The 19,946-nt window shown below is 41.4% G+C and overlaps 2 protein-coding genes across 4 annotated transcripts in view; one reads left to right on the top strand and one right to left on the bottom strand.

Moving 5' to 3' along the window:
* The window catches only part of LOC147451229 (IAA-amino acid hydrolase ILR1-like 3), a 39,726-nt gene extending 31,487 nt beyond the window's left edge, over window positions 1-8,239 (top strand). Inside the window, exons 2-5 of one of the 2 annotated variants that reach the window (XM_086520190.1) lie at window positions 3,711-3,836; window positions 5,757-6,071; window positions 7,183-7,311; window positions 7,615-8,239. In XM_086520190.1, coding sequence (XP_086376316.1) covers window positions 3,711-3,836; window positions 5,757-6,071; window positions 7,183-7,311; window positions 7,615-8,004 — 960 coding nt within the window. In that variant the 3' untranslated portion in view covers window positions 8,005-8,239. The remainder of the gene's footprint in view (window positions 1-3,710; window positions 3,837-5,756; window positions 6,072-7,182; window positions 7,312-7,614) is intronic. The other variant, XM_086520191.1, reaches the window with a different exon arrangement.
* Window positions 8,240-16,004: 7,765 nt separating this feature from the next.
* The window catches only part of LOC147451227 (RNA polymerase II transcription mediator), a 34,284-nt gene continuing 30,342 nt past the window's right edge, over window positions 16,005-19,946 (bottom strand). Inside the window, exons 5-9 of one of the 2 annotated variants that reach the window (XM_086520189.1) lie at window positions 19,481-19,922; window positions 18,802-19,383; window positions 16,895-17,203; window positions 16,729-16,815; window positions 16,249-16,386 (exon numbers count right to left, since the gene is read on the bottom strand). In XM_086520189.1, the coding sequence (XP_086376315.1) occupies window positions 16,765-16,815; window positions 16,895-17,203; window positions 18,802-19,383; window positions 19,481-19,922 (1,384 nt within the window). In that variant the 3' untranslated portion in view covers window positions 16,249-16,386; window positions 16,729-16,764. Of the gene's footprint in view, window positions 16,387-16,728; window positions 16,816-16,894; window positions 17,204-18,801; window positions 19,384-19,480; window positions 19,923-19,946 lie in introns of both variants that reach the window. The other variant, XM_086520188.1, reaches the window with a different exon arrangement.

The following is a 19,946-nucleotide window of genomic DNA, read 5'->3' as shown; positions in this document are numbered from 1 at the left end:
TGTCCACGCTATGCATGATAAAGGTGATAATCTTATTCTTCTTGTTTAGACAAGCAACAAAGTTAAGGTCGCATATTGTCATGTTTTGACTTTGTACTACTTTGGTTATGTTTTGCTCTTCTAGGGAGGTTTGTAGTAGTATTCAATTCTAGTATTTAGCTTACATTAGGCTTTAAGAATTTGTTCTTTTGCTCACTAGGATTTAAGTCTTTCTGATGTTTTATCCTTGGTAGTTTAAAGTTGAGTGCTTGTTTCATATTTAGTCAAGTAGGCTTCTTTATCTTATTTTGCTAATGCCTTTTCTAAATAGCATTTTTAAGTGAATAATGTCACAAACTGTTGACGTGCCAAGCCACTAAAGAACGGAACCAACCTTCAGATCCCGGCCAAGGGCTTAAGAAGGAGCAACAGAAGAAGGAGAAGTTTTACAGACTTACAAAGTCTCAACGAGTGGCCTATTTTTAAAGAAGAGTTCCCACCAACTTACGGGACCTCGTTCGATGGGGCCTAAGTGAAATAAAGGCATTAAAAATAAAGTAGAACACACTTAGAAGACTTTGCACAACAAAATATAATGACGTGGCATCTGTACAGACGTTCCGCAATTCACGACAGATTTTTAGGGAAATCGCGAAATTTTAGGAAAGTATTTTTTTGGGGACAGCTTTTCATATTTGATGCTTTTAGGCTTTGGGCCTTTAAATATGAGCCTTGGGGGTCCCTCTCTAGCACTCTTCAGGGAACAGATTGCAGAGGACGTGCTCCCCGGCTGTTGTACTTCGCGAATCAGCAATAATAAAGAAATACTGAAAGGGGGGCCAAGGTTTGGGGCTAATACTCTTTGGGGTGGAATTCCGCCACTCCGTGTCGCGTGTGCTCTCTCTCTCTCTCTTTCAGTTTCAGTTGTTGTTGAAGTGCTTAAAGTCTGTTCAGTCAGTTCTTTTCTAGTGGCACGTGGTGCCCGTCTCGTGAAAGTGGTATCACATCATCAGGCGTGTGCTTTTCTGAAAGCATATCAGTCCTACAAAAGAGCAGCCATAGCAAATTAGAGACTATTGGAATTTTATTTGAAGTATCTTCGGGTCCAGTCTCCGGACTCATTAGCCACTCCCACCCTTCATCACGCATCAAGCGCGCTTCCGTCTTCACCGCTCATGTCTTACAGGGCATAAGCCAAAAAGATTACTTGCAAGAGAAGGATCCAAGATTTGTTTCGAGTCATTGTTTTTCTCAAAAGCAGTGCCATGCAGATGTTGATGTCTATAGCTACCAAGCCGCACACTCGAAGGACTAGGCAAGCTTTCAAGAAGTTATATAGTTTCTGACATCTTCCTTCGGAGTGCAACTTCTGGCAGAGTAGGGTATCGTGAAATGCTTGCCATGGAAACCCTAGCAGATTATATCTTGAAATTTCTCGACATCTCTCAGTAGATGTCTCTTCCCGAGCTGATAACCTTGGAGGTCCAGTGTGATTGCTATGTCTTGAGACTACCATCGCTACCAAAGGAACAGTGTCTGTTCAAGAGCTGATGGACCATGTTGTGTTCGGCTACGACCTTATGGAAAGAACCTAACCCTAATTTTTGGTGTACGTTTCAGGATGGAAAGTCAGTCGACTTTTCGAGCTCGACCGATGTCGAGATTGCTTTTTAAGTTTGAGTCCTGTTTGAACTTGTTTGAACATCGAAACGACGCAGGCCGATGTCTGGGGAGCGTTTCGTTGTATGTTTAAAAACCTCGGAACGACGCAAGCCGATGTCTGGATAGCGTTACGTTGTATGCTAGAAAACCTCCGAACGACGCAGATCGATGCCTGGGGAGCATTTGGTTGTATGCTTGAACCTCCAAGCGACGCAGATTGCGGTCTGGGAAGCGATTGGTTGTACAGTCCTCTGAGCTCATGGCCCGGACCTTTTTAGGTTATTTGTGGGGGGATGAGGTAGTCGTTGAGTAGCTTCATACGGCAGACCATTTGTCTTGGGGGAGTGCTCAGCGGCGCTGTTTGTTGTGTCTTGTAACATGCATATGTAAGCATTTGTGTTGCATTGTGATGTGCCCACTATTGAATATTCCTAACTGGATGAGATTGCCTGGGTATGTAATTTTAGTGTATCAAGACACCCGTGGAAGATTAGTGCGGTTTGGGTGTGATGGCTAATTTTACTATGCCAGCATATCAACAGTTACGCTTTGGACGAAAGAAGAAGCCAACTCCTTGATCAAAAGAGCTGAAAGGAGTTTTGGAGAAGCCAACTTCTCAACAAAAAAAATAGCAAATTGATTGTCCCTTGGAAATTTTTGAGCTAACTTGAGTTGTTTTGCAGATATGTTGTAATCGCGGACAATTACTTTCTTTTAAGAAGGGGGGATGTCACAAACTACTTACGTGTCATACCACTAAAGAACGGAGCCAACCTTCAGATCCCGGCCAAGGGACCGAAACCCTAAGAAGAAGAAGCAGTAGAAGAAGAAGAAGTTTTACAGACTTACAAAGTCGGGACGAGTGGCCTATTTTTAAAGAAGAGTTCCCACCAACTTACGGGACGCTATCCGATGGGGCCTAAGTGACATAAGGGCTTAAAAAATAAAGCAGAACACACTCCAAAAGACTTTGCACAACAAAATATGATGAGGTGGCACCTGTATGGACGTTCTGCAATTCACGACGGATTTTTAGGGAAATCCCGAAATTTTAGGAAAGGTTTTTTTTGGGTTCAGCTTTTTATATGTGATGCTTTTAGGCTAAGGGCCTTTAAATATGAGCCTTGGGGACCCCCTTTGGCACTCTTCAGCGCACAGATTGCAGAGGAAATTCTCCCTGGCTGTTGTACTTTGCGAATCAACAATAATAAAAAAATACCAAAAGGGGCACCAAGGTTTGGGGCCAATACTCTTTGGGGTGGAAATTTCGCCACTCCGTGTCGCATGTGCTATCTCTCTCTCTTTCAGTTCAGTTGTTGTTGAAGTGCTAAAAGTCTGTTCAATTAGTTCTTTTCTATTGGCACGTGGTGCCCGTCTTGTGAAAAATAATCGTTTGTTTTCATCTAGTTTTGTTTAGTAACAGAAAAGGTGATTTAGTATTTCCTCTTTCTCTGTTCTTGTGTCCCTTGCTTTTGTATTTTTTGTGCGTGTTTTATCCTCTCTTATAATTCATAATACTATTTGACTTTATGAAGGTATGTATGTATAAAAATTGGGCACAGGAGAGCTTACCCCCTCTTGGATTAATATTAGAAGATTTGACAGAATCTTTTTGAAAATCAAGAGATAGTCTTGGCCACTCATTGTCTAATTTATAGACATCTTATCTTGAGGTTGTGCCCTTGAGATGTTTATTGTAATAATAAGATGTTTTCTTGTGCGCGCGCGCGCACACACACACACACACACACACACACACACACACACACACACACAGAGAGAGAGAAAGAAAGAAGAAAGAAAGAAAGAAAGATTTTTAACGTCTATGTCAGGCCGAAATCGGCCTATGAGACAAATCAAATGTACATTGTGTGTATGTCATCCGTCTATCGGAAAGACAAATGAAACAAAATTGATACAAAACTGAGCTGAAAGTAGATAGTGGAGTATCTGAGGAGGGATGGAGCTCTATCTCTAGAGAGAGAGAGAGAGAGAGAGAGAGAGAGAGAGAGAGAGAGAGAGAGAGAGAGAGAGAGAGAGATTGGGATTGATTTTGTTACTTGTCTCAGGAGCTCGTTGATTTTGAATACAAAAGCAAGCACCCAGGAAAAATGCATGCATGTGGGCATGATATGCATGTCTCAATGCTTTTAGGAGCGGCAAAACTACTCAAAGAAAGGGAGGAAAAGCTACAGGTCAGTTCTTCTACATAAGAGGTGATCAGGGAGTATTGTGGGTTGTGGCATGACAAAATGTGGGGTAATGTCCAACATGCCTGGCTACTCCATTTGAGAGGTTTTAGCATAGCTTATTGGAGGTAACAAATAAGTGAAACCATTGATCAAAAGGAGTGTGGGGTTGTTGTGAGCTTATGATCTTCTAGTCTAGTATATTATGTTTGCTTGCCTCTTGGGTAGTTGGAATGCCAATGTTCACAACAGTTTTGCTTTTGTAACACTTCCAATCTTGAATCTAGTCCCTCTTATCCTCCCCCCTTCCTTCTTCTCAGGGTTTATTGTGCACTATCATAGATTCCTGTGACACTGCCTTCAATGAATCTCCTATCCAGCCAATTGGCAATTTCCTTTCCTTTTGGTATTATTTGTTCTGCTGGGAGGATGTTTTCATAATATTGGAAAGCCGGCAAATGCACCTGGTCTTTGGTGGCCCTTGTCTGCTTGAGAGGCAACACTGTTTAGTTAGATAGTGGGCACTTGTTTTGAGTTCACTAACTTCTTACTCATTATAGGAAGACGTGATGACTCATGTACAGGTGCGTGGACGTATCGTTTTTTCCCATTATGGTGTTTGTGCATGTAGTTATGGGCCTTACAGGGCTGCACTTTTTGATTTCAGCCCAGCAGGGCACAACAATCTCTAAATATACGTAAATGTATATACATACAAACATGCATACATACAGCTCTCTCTCCCTGTTTCTCTCAATATTTCTTGAGTAGAAGGTTGAGTTCAAGCCCTATCAGATAGATCTTTGAGGTCTCTTGGGATTGTTCCTATGACTTTAAAAGCTCATCCGCCAAGACCTGACCCAGCTAGACACCAGGAGGACATGGATACAACCAGCACAAGAACTGGGCACGAAGATGGCTTTCTACAGAGACCACCTTCTCCAGCTTACGAAAGATGGTTTTGTGATGAGACCCAGATACATGGATACCCACCTGTCTCATGGGATACGGTGTGCTATTGGCCAGTTACGCACATCGTCTCACCAGCTGCGGATTGAAACCAGGAGATACAGCGGAGTACCAGCAGAGGCCAGGACATGCCCCTTGTGTGACATGGAACCTGAGACAGAGCTGCATTATACATGCCGCTGCCCCGTCTACTACGAGATACGAGGCCGCTTCCATTGCTTGTTCAGAGAGGGTTTTGGACCACTCTCAAGAGTAATGGGATACGAAGATCAAAGATGCCTGGGTTTGTTCTTGCTCGAGCTGCGCAGACACAGAGAGAGCCTGATGAATGGCGAGGCTAACCAGTCTCAAAGACGGATTACAGACTTCTTCATAGCAGACACGGGACAGCCGCAAGAGCCACTCCCACAGCAAAGCTCCCCCCCGTCTCACACTAGAGGCACATTGATTGACCGAGCGATTGAACTGGGGAAATCTAGGCGCCCATGACTGCGCAGGACTACATAGCATTGACGGAGGCTACGTCAAAAGATTCAGAGCACGCTGGCGAGGCATGCACGACGCCCGGTCAGACTTATAACCATGGAGGACATGATGAGATTCGCCAACGACCGATGCTAGATCTTTTGTGATTCAGCTATCCCAACTAGCCGCCCATTTTTGCCTAGTTTTCGGCTTAGCTCACATCGACCAATCTAGAATCCCATAATATATATCTTTGTTTTGTACTGTTGATTAGGTTATTTTGTTACTCCGACTTTGTATCAGATCCACCACCTTGTAACTTTCTTGTCTCATAGGTCACTATGGCCTTTTGAAGACATTAATATAACATTTCATTTCATTTCTCTCTCTCTCTCTCTCTCTCTCTCTCTCTCTCTCTCTCTCTCTCTCAGTTTGCAGGCTTTTACTAGCTTTCTAACCATTTCATTGACATTGGTGTCACTGGTCTTGCAGGGGACAGTGAAGCTACTATTTCAACCAGCAGAAGAAGGGGGTGGGGGTGCACTACGAGCAATGGAAGATGGAGCACTTGAGGACGTTGAAGCGATTTTTGGTTTGCATGTCTATCCATTGGTCCCGACAGGGAGTATCTCTTCGAGGTCTGGAGCATTTTGTGCTGCGGCAGGAAGTTTCAAGGCAGTGATCAAAGGTAAAGGTGGGCACGCTGCGGTTCCTCATCTCACGGCAGATCCAGTTGTGGCAACTTCCATGATTATTGTGAGCTTGCAGCAGCTCATATCACGCGAAACCGACCCTCTTGAGAGCCAGGTTTGTGCCTCTTTTCTTCTGTCCTCAAGTATGTGTAGTCCTGATTTTGTTTTACTTTTGGGCTATACATATTTCCTCTGTATTACTTAAAAAGTCCCAGCAAGCCACATGCTAGCGATGCTTGCATTGCTGGACAAAAGGGTACATGAATGTTTTCCAGGGTCATCGATGCAAACTGAAGGGCATTGATATCTTAGTGTATTGCGTGATGTGCTCATCTCAAAAAAGTGGCACAGGTGAAGATATTATCTTCAGTGTTGAGGAAAGGTTGTTTCAAATCAGGATAAAAGGAGGTTAAAAATGCCTTAAATGTTCAAAATTCCTGCAATTTTGCAAATTTTCAATAGTATTTCTTGTCTGTATCTTTACAAGCAGAAAGTCAGGCCGTTTAGGAAAAATGACTTTCCCGGACACTGATCATTGTGTCCAATGTAACACTGGTGCTGAGAATGCCACCATAGATCCCTACATGTTATGTGGCAATAAATGTAAATACATCTGAATGTCAGTGGTCATGCCACCTCTTGTGAGACATGTAAACCAGGCATATGTGCATTCTATATGCATAGGTTGTCTTGTCTGATGTGCAGGACAAGGTGGATAAATTCATGGATTGTTTGGTTAAGAAAATGAGGGTGCTGTCAAGATGCATCCTGAACATTTCGTTTGGGCTGTAAATATCACCCTCACAGATTTTTTTTAATTTCCATGGACACAATGTGGTATGCACCTCTACAAGCTTGAACTAACTGCATGCACGAACTATATCGAGAAACACCTATTGTAACAATAAACCAGCAAGCGCAGCCATTGGCTGAAACACAGGAGTGCTTGCAAGAAACCGGGGTTTAGTATGTATTTTGAACTGGCTAAAATTGCAAAATTCCTGGGGCTAAATTTAACAAGTTTAATGTAATTACCTTCAAATGATTCAAATTTAGACCTAAAAATTGGAACAGTTTTAAGTGTGTCCTTATTTTCTTTGATTAGGAAAAGTATTTTTGGCAAGCCCTGCACAAAAGTTTTGGTTGTAATGTTCTAGCATGTGAACTGAGAGGCTCTAGGGTTCCTGCAATTCATTGATTTGTGTTCCTATTTGAAATGTGTGCAGGTGGTTTCAGTGACTTCTGTCCACGGTGGGAAGGTTTTCAACATCATTCCACAAGATGTAACAATGCAGGGCACCTATCGCACATTAGCACAGGATAATGGGGAGAAGCTAAAGCGACGAGTAAAAGAGGTCCTCATCGCAACCTTTTCTCTGTTTCGTCATTGTCTTCCACCACCTTTTGTTCATGCTTAAAAAGCCATCCTTCTGTCAGCCATTTGCATGTAGACAAAGGCAAAGCATGTGCACAAACTTATAGACATGCATGGCATGCAAAGATATAACATATATATATATATATATATATATAATATTTGTATAGACGTGTGTGTGTGTGTGTGTGTGACATTACTATAAAACAAAAGTATGTTTGTGTGTGTGTAATGCTTGCATCAAAGATTTACGGTTTATTAATCACTATAATCGGTTTTGTAGGTTATTGAGAATCAAGCCTCTGTTCTTGGTTGTAAGGCAGCTGTGGAGTTCGGGACTGTGGCCTATCCGGCTTTGTATAATGATGATAAAATGTACGAACACATAAAAACTGTAGGAAGTTTGATGCTCGGACAAGACCATGTATTGGACACTGACCCAAGCATGGGAGGGGAGGACTTCTCTTTTTACACGGGGAAAATCCCCGGTGCAATGCTCAACATTGGAGTGGCTCATGAGGATGCTAGCAAAAACTTTATGCTTCATTCCCCGCATTTTAATCCGAATGAAGATGTTCTGCCTTTGGGTGCTGCGTTGAATGCCGCCCTTGCAGAAATGTACATTCAATCAGCTTATCTTGGGGTGTCAACAAAGCTGTCGAGCACACAATAACCAATGAGTGGCGGTAGCTACCAAATTATTGGTGTATTTTACATTAGTGTATCTACTATCGATCGATTGATTATTAGGACAGGTGGATGTGATGAATGGGGCACTTTTTGGTACCATAGAATTACAATTCCTATACAAATAGCTTGCGATATGTGCCATATCTTGATTTCTAAACAAAATTTATACTGACAACTTATATTAAAGGACCATTATTTGGTCAGATTGTTATGTCTAAGTAGCCTCTATTACTCGAGTTTTAAGAGATTTTATTCCATGCTAATGAAGTTCCAAACAATCTGGCTTGGAACATAGCATGGTATAATTGTCTCATGTGCCTAGGGGTATGAACAAGATTGGTGAGTATTGTACATGAAAGCTTACGAAATGTACGAAGTCGCTTACGTGCACATGAGTGTGCGCCCACTTGTGAGTGACATCTAAGGATGAGAGGTGAAAACCAAGTTAGTTGCAAGGCTGTCTACATGGCATTACTTTTCAAGGTTAAGGGATGGCCTCAGGAATCGTAATAGCTAGAACTTTGGTATGAGAGATGGCTTGATGTTCATTGTTCATTTCAGAAATGGCTCATGGAGTAGGAAAATTGGCAGATGTGGGTGCATTGGCTTGCATGCTTTGATGGCAAGAGATGAGTCTTGATTGATATGTATATAATAAAACCTGAAGCAATCGTTTTTAAAAAATATTCTTGTGTTGTCTAGCATGTTGTGGAGTGTATCTCTTTTGCTACCTGCTTGTATTGAAAGTTGCCATGTTTAGAGTGTGTCAAACACTAATGAGAAATGTTCAGATCAATGGCCAATGCATAATCGAAGTGTATAAAAAAAAAGAAACCCAATATAAAAAAGTGCATAATTTTGGGAACTGTAACTTAGTGTAATTGAAGGTATAATTCAGGCTTTCTACCCAATATTCTAAAAGCCCTTCCTTTCCCATGTTGACAAGGGTCTTACCTTAACAAGACATGTCTAGTCCAAAATTACATGAGGAGAAGCAGAATAACATCTTCTAAGATCAATGTGAGAACGCACATTGCAATTTGCAAGGATTTAGCATAGGCAATATGTTGTTTTTCAGTTTAACAGAAAATGAAGACCTTTGTGCAAGCATCTGATGGACAATTGGCTGTAAGACACTAGTGATGAGTCAAGGTGAAAAGGTATGGCCCAATTGGTTCTGTGCTCAAAGAAGAAATTTACTAGTTTATCTGCAGAGAAGCTTCTCAACTAGACAAACTTGGGCTAATGATATCTTATTTTAAGCAATCAATGAAGTAGAAGGAAGTGTAGACTTGTTCTTTGTATGCCGGCTTCCTCGATAATGTCAATGGTGAATCTCATAGTAAAAGCAAGTTGACTTTATGCACTTTTCCTAGATAATAAAGGAGAAGTTGACTTTTCTTGGTAATGAGTATATATACTCCCTTATTAAGAGCTAATGCTACACTTAATAGCAATTGAGCAACCATCAGGACCAAGAGAGTGCCTAATGAAGTAGAATAGATAATCCTAACGTTTAGTGAGACTAGGAAAGTATTAATCTCGACTTGTTTGATACCCTTTGAAGAAACTATGCAGAGGATAACTAGGGTAGTAATAATAGTGGCATAAACATGTTGACTCTCATCACTAATTAACATTATAGAGATTCAATGCAAAATGTACATGATAGATAGCGTAGTAGAAGATTTACAACTCCATAATCACAAGATGCATGCATTATATAAGTATACATAGCTTGTGCCTTTATATAGGCCTTGGTAGGAAGCTTGGGAGCTTGGGACCATCTATCTTTGGAGGGACTACTCATTCGAATACAAGTGCACAGCATTGGATACTTGTCTCTTCTACACTCGGCTAGAAGCAGCTTGACTAATAACATGGAAAAAGGAGTGGCTCTCCTTCAATGCTCGGGAAAAGAGTGTTAGCTTAAACTTCGTCCATACAGAGATTCAAAAATCCCGGTTCAAAGCAAGAGGAAAGGGAGAAAACCACTTTAAATTTCATGAAAATAGTGTGAAACCCTGAAAAATTAGGTCAATTTGACAAAAATTCCTAATAGAAAACACCTGAAAAGGGAATAGTGTAATCTTAAGAAAAATGCAAAATTTCCTCAAAGAAAAGGCTTGAAAGGGAATAGTGTATGTTTAAGAAAATGACTTTTCTCAAACACTTCTCCCCATAGACATGACCTACATACATCATAGATGAAGGTTTCAGATGAGCAAAAGAAGCCCCTTTCCCTAATAACAAAACCCATGTACAAATGTGGTTGTGGATGTGCATGGTATATCTATAAAAGGGTGGGCAAACGAGGTCCATGCTACCACTTTCCACACACACACACACACACACACACACACACACACACACACACACACACACATACACATATGTGCATGCACACAATTGAATCAAAAGGTTGTAAAAGACATGCAAGAGCGGAGGTTACAAAAGCCTTAGAGATGATAGTAATGCATCTTATTGATGATTCAAAGAAAGTTAGCATCATAATTTTAAAATTTGACAAAATGACATTTAAATATGGTGACAAGAGATGGATCTACACAAGACACGTAAGGGACTCACGAAGTGATGGTATAACTTTATTTGTTCCCATGATAGACGTGAAGGGTAAAGACAATGGGTTTCCTTATGAGGAAAAACCTTTGGAGTGTTGTGAGGCTAATGGCTCAAGGAGAGACCATTAAAACAAGAGCTACACTTGCCCAATTCCAACACAATGCTGAGAAAGCTTTGGGAATCATCCCAATTCCCTAAGTCCAACAAAATGATGAGCAAGCTTTGGGACAACCTTGGATAACTTTGTGCATAATGTGGATGATGTTGCCACACGAGTGGTAACACGGCAGAGGCTTGAAAGGCTCTTTGGAGCTCGAGAAAAGAACTTTTAAAATACCATTCTATATGTCTTTTTTGGCTTAATGTTGCAAAATGAGAAGATACAGCTAGCCTTGTCAATAGTATCAAGTCTTTATGCACACAATTGATCTACATTGAGTGCATTGTACCAGAGGATAACAAAGTTGATGTTTTCTTGAAGGCCCTTGTAGAAAATGAAGCTTTTCCAACAACTTTTTTACAATGTGCAAGTAGAGGGACCCTGTACCAAGCTTGGAAGGCACCCTCAACTCCTTGCAAGAGGAAGAAAAGTACAAAAGGAAGGCAACCATAGAAACAAAGTAAAAGTCCCTCATAGAGAATGAACATTTTTTTAAAAATTCATTGTGCTTAAGGAGAAGGACAATGTATCAAGCTTGGAAAGCACCATTAATGCATTGCAAGAGAAGAAAAAGAAGTGAAACAAGAAGGCAACCATCAACAAACCCAACCATCAAGAAGGCCAAATGAAGAAGCTTATGATGCTTCTTCAAAGGTAAAGAATTGCTATGAATGTGGCAAGATTGATCATCTTACTAAGCATTGCTTCACCAAGAATCCTTGGCCTCCTTGTGACAAGAAAACTATCCTCCACCCAAGGATTGTTTCAAAGACAAGAAAGAAGTCATGGCTAAAGGCAAGCTCCATGGTGTTGAAGAGTCCAATTTCAACTATGTATATGGGAGTGATGATGATGTCTTGTAAAATTTAGAGCTCTTGAATTTTGAAGTAAGCCTCTTATTATTGTCAGGGCAATATTTATAGTCTTTGATAGCCTTGTGTTGTTGTAGGTTGATCTATTGTTTGGTAGCCTTTCGATTGAGGGGAGGCATGTTGTGTCTAGAGCCTTGTTTTTGTCAATTGTTCCCAATGAGTGCGAGAGGAGGGTTATCACGAAATGTGCCCTCTTTTGCTCATGTCCTATGTCATGTCTATGGAACCATACTCCTAGATGCTTTGAGCCGATTGTAGTAAAAAATATCCTCACTCATGGGTTGGAGTGTATGTACATTTTTCATTGGTTTTTATTAACTTTACTAATGATGTTTAAGCCACTACAAATGCTATTTATCCTCCATAATCCTTTCATTTGTCTCATAGGCCAATTCTCTTTGGCCTATGTGCGTGTGTGTGTGTGTGTGTGTGTGTCTGTGTGTGTGTGTGTGTGCACGTGTGATATTCTCTCTCTCTCTCTCTCTCTCTCTCTCTCTCTCTCTCTCTCTCTCTCTCTCTCTCTCTCTCTCTCATCTCGAATCTCTTTTTTTGAACCCAGACATGGTATCGGATTCACCAATTTGTAATAGATTGATCTCATAGGCATTTTGGCCTTCTCAAGACGTTAATATATTCTTTCATCTCTCTCTCTCTCTCTCTCTCTCTCTCTCTCTCTCTCTCTCTCTCTCTCTCTCTCTCTCTCTCTCTTTCTGTGTGTGTGTGTGATAATAGGACAAAGATGTGGCTTCTAGAACTCCTTATGTTGGCATAGATGAATCTCATTATAGATAATTAACTTAACCACTAGCATTGCCACCTACCACATTTCCCTTATGGGTGCTCCATGACCTCCTTCAATATCTGTTGGCCTCCTCTAGTATATCATAAACCAGTAAGAATTATTTAAGAGCACATATAGTAGAAGTTGAGCAAAAGTGGTTTGAGGTCCCTATTTTGTGATTATGATCCTTGTTTGCAAGATGTTCCTTTTATCCATTTTCTTCTATAAGCCGAGCATCTGAACACTATCATCTCAATGACTAGGACACAACAATGATTCTAGAAGGCGAGGACTCGTCCAAACTCTGCAATGAAAACTTGAGTACTGTTGACGTACTCAAGGACGTTGTTGGAGCTGGTTTACATTGTAAGATTAGATAATGAGGGGGATATGAGGAAAATTTAAAAGGCCATTAAGTTTATATCTTTTGAACTTTTCGAATGGAGCTTATGACATAAATCTTCAAGAAACACACTATATTTTGGAGGCCTTATCTCAACAATGCAAAGGACGTGAGATACTAGAATAAAAGAGGTACAAAAAGATGCTAGCCTTCTCATGGTTGAGAGTTAGCATGCAGAAGCCCCACTCCAAGTTAAAATTTACATGCAACTCAAAACCCATTCTAAATGACACTTTTGACAATGCTATAATCTCAAATTTAAGAATTTGAACTTGTAGGTCTTGTCTAGTGAGATTACTACACCACGCACAATTGGTCACCCTCATGTTCCAACGCTAAGGTGAAAGCTATCCTCACTCTTTCCTCATAGCCTCCATCCACCCTCATCATAGCCACAATGGCTTTGTCTACGTCTCTCAATATATTTAAGAGCTCCATTTGCTTGCATAGACTCTCTTTTTCATCCTTTGTATGGAGTATCAACCCTAATAAGCTTGTCTCTCCTTTTCCTTCACCACCATTAGCTTGATGATCTATCTCATTTGTTATATTCATACACACATATTGGCCAGGGGAAAGGCTCTATCCTTGGGATAGGCACAGTTGGAGGTAAGCCCCTCGCTTGCGCTTTTTTTTCATTCCTTGAGGAGGTTCTTAATAAAAAAAACTAGCATGCATGCGTACGTGTGCGTGCGTGTGTGTGTGTGTGTGTGTGTGTGTGTGTGTGTGTGTGTGTGTGTGTGTCACACACACACACATGCTTGCTTTGCATTAGCATGCTCTGCATATATTTCCATCTAGACAAAGGTAGTTATAAGAATTGGTTTACATAAGTTGTCTCTATGCTAAGAAAGTTGGCTTATTTGGGTGGATTAATTTCTTTGAATCCTTGGAGCTTGATTTGTCATGATGGTCTCTCTCTCTCTCTCTCTCTCTCTCTCTCTCTCTCTCTCTAATCCAGTACTCCTTGGATAAACCCTCCCTATCTCTCACACGGACACAGATCACTAGACTCACACGCTAAGATTTAGCACATGGATATAGCCGGCATAGGAGTTGGGACACGAAGATGGCTTTCTATAAAGAGCATCTTCTCCAACTCACAGAGGACGGTTTTCTGACTAGGCCTGCATACATGGATGCACACTTATCTCGTGGGATACGATGTGCTATTGGACAGACACACACATCCTCACATCAGCTTCAGATTGAGACTGGCCGATTTCGAGGGGTACCAGCAAAGGCTAGGATATGTCATTATGTCGCCTAGAGCCAAAGCCAGAGCTTGCACTACACGTCACTATCCGGTATACTATGAGATACGAGGCAGATTCCATTGTCTAATCAGAGAGGGTTTTGGACCATTCTCTAGAGTCATGAGATACGAAGATCAGAGATTTCTTGGATTGTTTCTACTAGAGCTGCACAAACATAGAGAGATCTTGTTGAGGACACCACGAGAGCCAGTCTCAGACTTTACACCAACAAGGGGACAGTCAGAGGAGCAATCATCACAACAGATCTTAGATCCCACCCACCCATCATATGTGGATCGATCGAGCCATTGAGCTAGGCAAATCGAAGCGCCCATGACCACGGCATCGACAGAGGTGGCAACAGAGGATCCACACCATCCTAGCTCGACATGCGAAACGACCAGTCAGAGTATTGACCATGGAGGATGTTGATGAGATTCGACAGCGACCAATGAGGGATCTCATCTAATGATGTATGTCATTTGGTCCATCTTTTTTTCAACTTTGTATCAGCTAACCCAATTTATCAACCCTTATCCCATCATTGCTCCCCACCTATTTCATTTCAGTTTCTATTTTTCAATTCTTTGGACTTTTTGTACTCGGACACTATCAAATTCACCAATTGTAACTTTTGGTCACATAGGCTACTTTGGCCTCTTGAAAACGTTAATATAACATTTCATTTCATTTCTCTCTCTCTCTCTCTCTCTATATATATATATATATATGTATATATATATATATATATGTATATATATATATATATATATGTGTGTGTGTGTGTGTGGGTGTGTGTGTGTGTGTGTGTGTTCAAGTCAAGGCTCATCAAATAGATCTTGACCTTCTCATTCATTATGACCCGCCAATAAAAATAAACAAAAAGAGAGAATGCGCTAAATTTTCATTCGTTAGTGTTCTTGTGCACCTCATAATACTTGATAAAAGGTGCTATTTTCCTGGTCTTAAGGATCTCGTTGCCCCAAAACCATAACCCCACAAAAGGTTTGACTCGGTAGAACTAGTAGAGTTGAAGTTGGACGTAATGTAGACTCCATCTAAATCTTGAGAAGCCACCAAAGAGTAAGCCATCATTGGTTTGCCCACTTGTACTATCCCATTTGTTGCTAAAACTTGCATTATAATTTTGGTAAGATATAGCAGAATTACCTAAAGCCTGAGGGCTTTGCAAGAAGCCTTGACAGTGAGAAATCAAAACACTTTGTGTTCATATGTCGACTGAGGCTCGCTAGACGGCTTCCTTTTAAGAAACTTCTTGACCACCTTCTTACTCTTAATACCCTCCATAAGGTCTCACTTTGTCAAAATCATTGTCTTCCAAACTTGGTAGGACCCTTTAGCCACCTCTTTTTCTAAAGTCTAGTACTTCTACCCTCTGCCATGGTGTCTGGCTTTTTTGGGACACCTAGGTAGGCATATCACCTCAAGGTCCACCTTTCAAAAATACATATGGCACGTGCTTTCAAGAAGTAATTATAAGACCTCTCTACACACACTTTACCATGAATTTGAAAACCAATTTTCTTTACAAACCTGTAATTTTTTTGAACCTTTTATTTTTTAACCTCTTGTACATGCAATTCTGTTCCTATAAAAACTCCTCAGATGAACTCACACGCTACACTCACATATTTTGAGATTGACCCCCCCGTCCTACACATCTGGATCATGCAGAGCAATACATTAGTAGATATTGTCAAAACAAGAACCTCGTATGATAACACCACCAATCTAGAGCTACACCGGAACCATCAGCTGCCTGTGGCACAAGAACCCTTTAAAAAGTGGAAGGGGTTGATTGGTCAGAAAAAGAAAGCCTTGTCTTTGGCTCCCACAATACTAGATCTTCCGAATGAACCTGCAAAATGAGTTGCCCCTAATGTTGCTTAAACCGAATGCACCAAACGACAGCTAAAAATGGTTTTTTAGCCACAATTTTGACATCAAAAAGAGCTTCGACCAGAACAAAGAAAAATATCAAGATTCATCCCCACGGTAACTTAGAAGATCCACAAGAACACTTCTCAATGTTTCTGGGCTTAGAGTTCCTAAGAATCTCCGGGCTTGGCTCTTGCTCAAAAAAAGTTCTTCTCTGGATTCCTCATCAACCTCAGGGCTCCGCACATGAAGCCACCAATTGATACAATATGCTTGAGAATCAATGCTGGCAAGGACAATGAAATCATCTTTGCTATTGATATGAAAATATAAGCTCAGAAAGTTTCTCCTAACATTCAAGCCCATCTCTAACGCCTGCTCGTAAAGCCATTTTACCAGTTGGCCTGCAAACTGTATACAACCACATTGATCAGAGTTGAGCTTAGTCCAAAAACAGAAAAAAATAAATCTCTAAATGCTTTATTCTCTATCTTGACCGGTGTCTAGACTGCTGCCCACAACATGGATCGTAGAAGCAGACCGAAAAAGCAGAAAGCCTCACAGTTAACATCTCCATGGCAATTACCCTCAGGCTTAGCTGTCAAACAATACTTTGAATAATGAATTGGCCATTTGTTCCGTCTCAATGGCTAAACCCTTTCTCTCTGCCTACACTGGTGATATACCTTCGCTGGCGAAATAACTTCATGATAATCACAAAAAGAAACCAAACTACTCAGAAAGAATTCTCACCAAATGGGTTGCATCTTTTCTAATGCTTGCCTACAATTATAGTCGGGTGCTTCTTCCATCATTCATGGTGCAAATCTCAAATCCTTCCTTCATTCCAATACATCAATACAAATTCCAGTTTGTCAATAACACATCAAACTTTGTAGGAGAGAAAAAACCTACGAACCTGAGAAAGCAGGAACCCTGAAAGCTCTGGCAAATTGCATCTGTGCTTTGACCTCTTCCATTCTACAGAGTCTGCACCACCCTCCATGTCCATCACTTCAAGGCCTTCAACGAAAAGTGAAGCATCACAGAGAACCACTCTCAAATGAAAATTTGAGCTGCTGCTTTTCTGAGCCTCTCGCCAGCTCACCATGCTCATCCTCCATCCTTCCTCCACTGACTTTGGAATTCGCAATGCTAGCTCCCATACAGTGACCCTCGAATTCCAAGTTGGGTGGCAAGAAAGGAAAAGATAAGGTACTCCTTGGGCCTGAAAAATGTTTAACAACTCAAATCAGTGAAAACAGAAAAACAATCACCTACCTTTACAGTTAATTGTTTCTCATGAACACTTCTCTTGCTTAGGTAAAGCCTATACCCAAAAAAAACCATTTGCCTGACACCTAGTTAATGCCCTGCAGTATGACGTTGGATGGAGTTTCCCCAAGAGATAGCATCAACAAATATATATGCCGAGACACATCCGGGAAAATCCAAGATTCGTCTAGAAAGGGAAATGCAAGTTATAGACTCACGGTAGTCATCCACCAGACAATATAATCGTCAGCCCCATCATGCATAGTCTTGACTAAATAGTAGGCCATCCCCACTAATGTCATCACTGCCCAATAGTGGATAGTGGGTGCAAAACTATGCTCCAATATATGCTCCCAAACACACCATAAACCACACACACAAACGTGCGCGCGAGCATACGTTAACACAACATGAATACTGAGTTTCTGTCATGTTACTGAAGATGTAGGGCAGACTCAGCCATAATGAAGCCTAGCGCTAACAAAAGGGCAAAATAGAATCAAAGTCATTTTCAAATCCTTGTGAGCTATCAAAAACAACAGGAAGCATGCATAGGCCCTCCATCCAAGGATCCAGATGACATTCAGTACACCTGCCCCCCTATGTTTGCCAGGTACAATAATGGCCTTCAAAGCGTACCTCTTACAAACAGACGACCTGATTGCTGCCTACACTACCTAGTAAGATTAGGTAGAATATCTAAGGTGTTTGTTTAACAAAGTAGGAAAACTCAATTGAATAATACCTAACCACACTCAAATAACCATGAGCTGTAAAATCATCAGTTGTCATAAAAAATGCCGATCTGGCAGTAAGTAATGTGGCAGTTTTGCTGATGTGATCACGCTGTCCTGACATATCAGTGCTGAAGTGGCAATGCTGACATGGATGCTGGTGTAGAAAGGTGCTCACGTGTGAGTGCTGATGTGGCAGCTGGTAGATCAGCCCAACCCTGTGCATAGCAGCAAAAGCAGCCCACAGGCCAGCAAAGTGGGAAAGGCAGTTTGCGCAGCTGAAAATCAGCAGGCTGATGTGCGCATAAGCAAAACACAAACATGTGCATAGGGAAAAAGCAGCCCAGTGTGTCCACTTTTGGAGAATCCCAGCTTTCTGGAGTCAGATTTTGCATCTTAATTGAGAACCCTTTGAGGGCCAGTTTTAACCGAAAGAGAGCAAACTCTCTCCAAGTGCTCTACCAAGTCTTGTGCAGGGAGAACGCGTAAAACCACTCCAGAATGAGATCTGTGACAGTGTAAGTGTGCCCAAGTTTAATAAAAGAAACACCTCAAGAGTGGTGGTCTTGCCACTTGGATCGAGCAAGTGTCAGATTTCTTGAGTTGGTATTTTGTTTCTACCTTGAGTCGTTTGCAGGGTTACCGCCTGTCTCACGTGGGACCAACCAGTTTACATATAGATCAGGAGAATGGACTCTCTCATTAATTAGCTTATAGCTACGCATGTCACAAGCTATACACCACAAATGGACTTTGTTACTAAAGTCAAACATGAGAACTTGAAAGATGAAAGCTTGGTGTAAAGATAGGAATATACCAGCTTTTCCAACTCTAGTAGCACTTTTGAGCAAAAGATTCTGTGACGCATGGTTAAAGAGAAGTGCTTGAGGGGACCTACAGCTTCAACAACAATAGCATCCTGCCAGATCCCACTGCCAAAATCTCTAGGCTTATTCATAATTGACATTCCATCGCCCTTCGTCTGTCCAGCCTTACTTGCTGTTGGTTCCCCATCCTGTGGACGTACAAATGCTCTCTGACAAAATGCATGCTCCAAGCATATGAAGGAGCTCAAATCTTTCCAACAATTGATAGATGACTTGTCTGAATGGAGAAATCCCTGTCCTCCTTCATTAAAATTGCCCTCTGTTGCAGAAAATTTCTCAAGGTTAGGTTCTACAGTCTGAGTTTCAAATTGACCACTTTGGTTTTCGGACCTATTGCCTTCTGTTGATCTAGAATCCACTTGACTATCAGGCCCAGCATCTGTAGATTTGAAAAGCTCTAGCACAAGCACACAAGAATGCCCTAGGCTGAGCTGAAGACAGCGATCTTCCACACCCGTAACAACTAATTCTGATGAGGATTGTAATGCTTCCCTTACAGTCCACTCAAAAATCTGCAAGTAACACCACAACGAACCCTTACATTACAACATAAGACTCATTCCTAAATATACGAAAGAGCTCAACAACAGCATCTTGATGAATACAAACCTGTTCATGGATGATTGCCATCTGGATGCGGCGAAGAATTGAGTGTGCTAAATTTGCCCCTGTCTTCCCTGCTTTTCCAACACCCTTCTCAATGATAAGCTCTGCTTCCTTTTTGATATTTTGATCAGGTTCTTTCTCATGAGATGACAAAATGAAAGAACCTTCCCTTGAGTCCTCATCTTTTAACGCACAATGAGGGATATAAGGGCCATTAAGCCGCAGGTGCAGTGTGTTGATGCACTGACTAGGCAAGTCGGCAATCAGCAAGCCATTTGAGTCTTGCTCAATATTCATAGAATAAAGGCCGGCTGACCGGACTGACAATCCCCACATCATCTCAGCTGACATTTGTGGATATGACAAGTCAATAGTGAAGCCTGCATTTCCCCCTGGCCCTGCAGAAATACCCCGAAGCCTCTTGACCTTCCAATGCTGCTGAAGCCTGATATCCAGAATTCAAGGAGCT

Source organism: Adiantum capillus-veneris, chromosome 9, assembly GCF_014529385.1.
Source record: "Adiantum capillus-veneris isolate H3 chromosome 9, ASM1452938v2, whole genome shotgun sequence".
NCBI classification, from domain to species: domain Eukaryota; kingdom Viridiplantae; phylum Streptophyta; class Polypodiopsida; order Polypodiales; family Pteridaceae; genus Adiantum; species Adiantum capillus-veneris.
The sequence above is the reverse complement of the archived record's forward strand: the minus strand, read 5'-3'. Positions and strand labels throughout refer to the sequence as shown.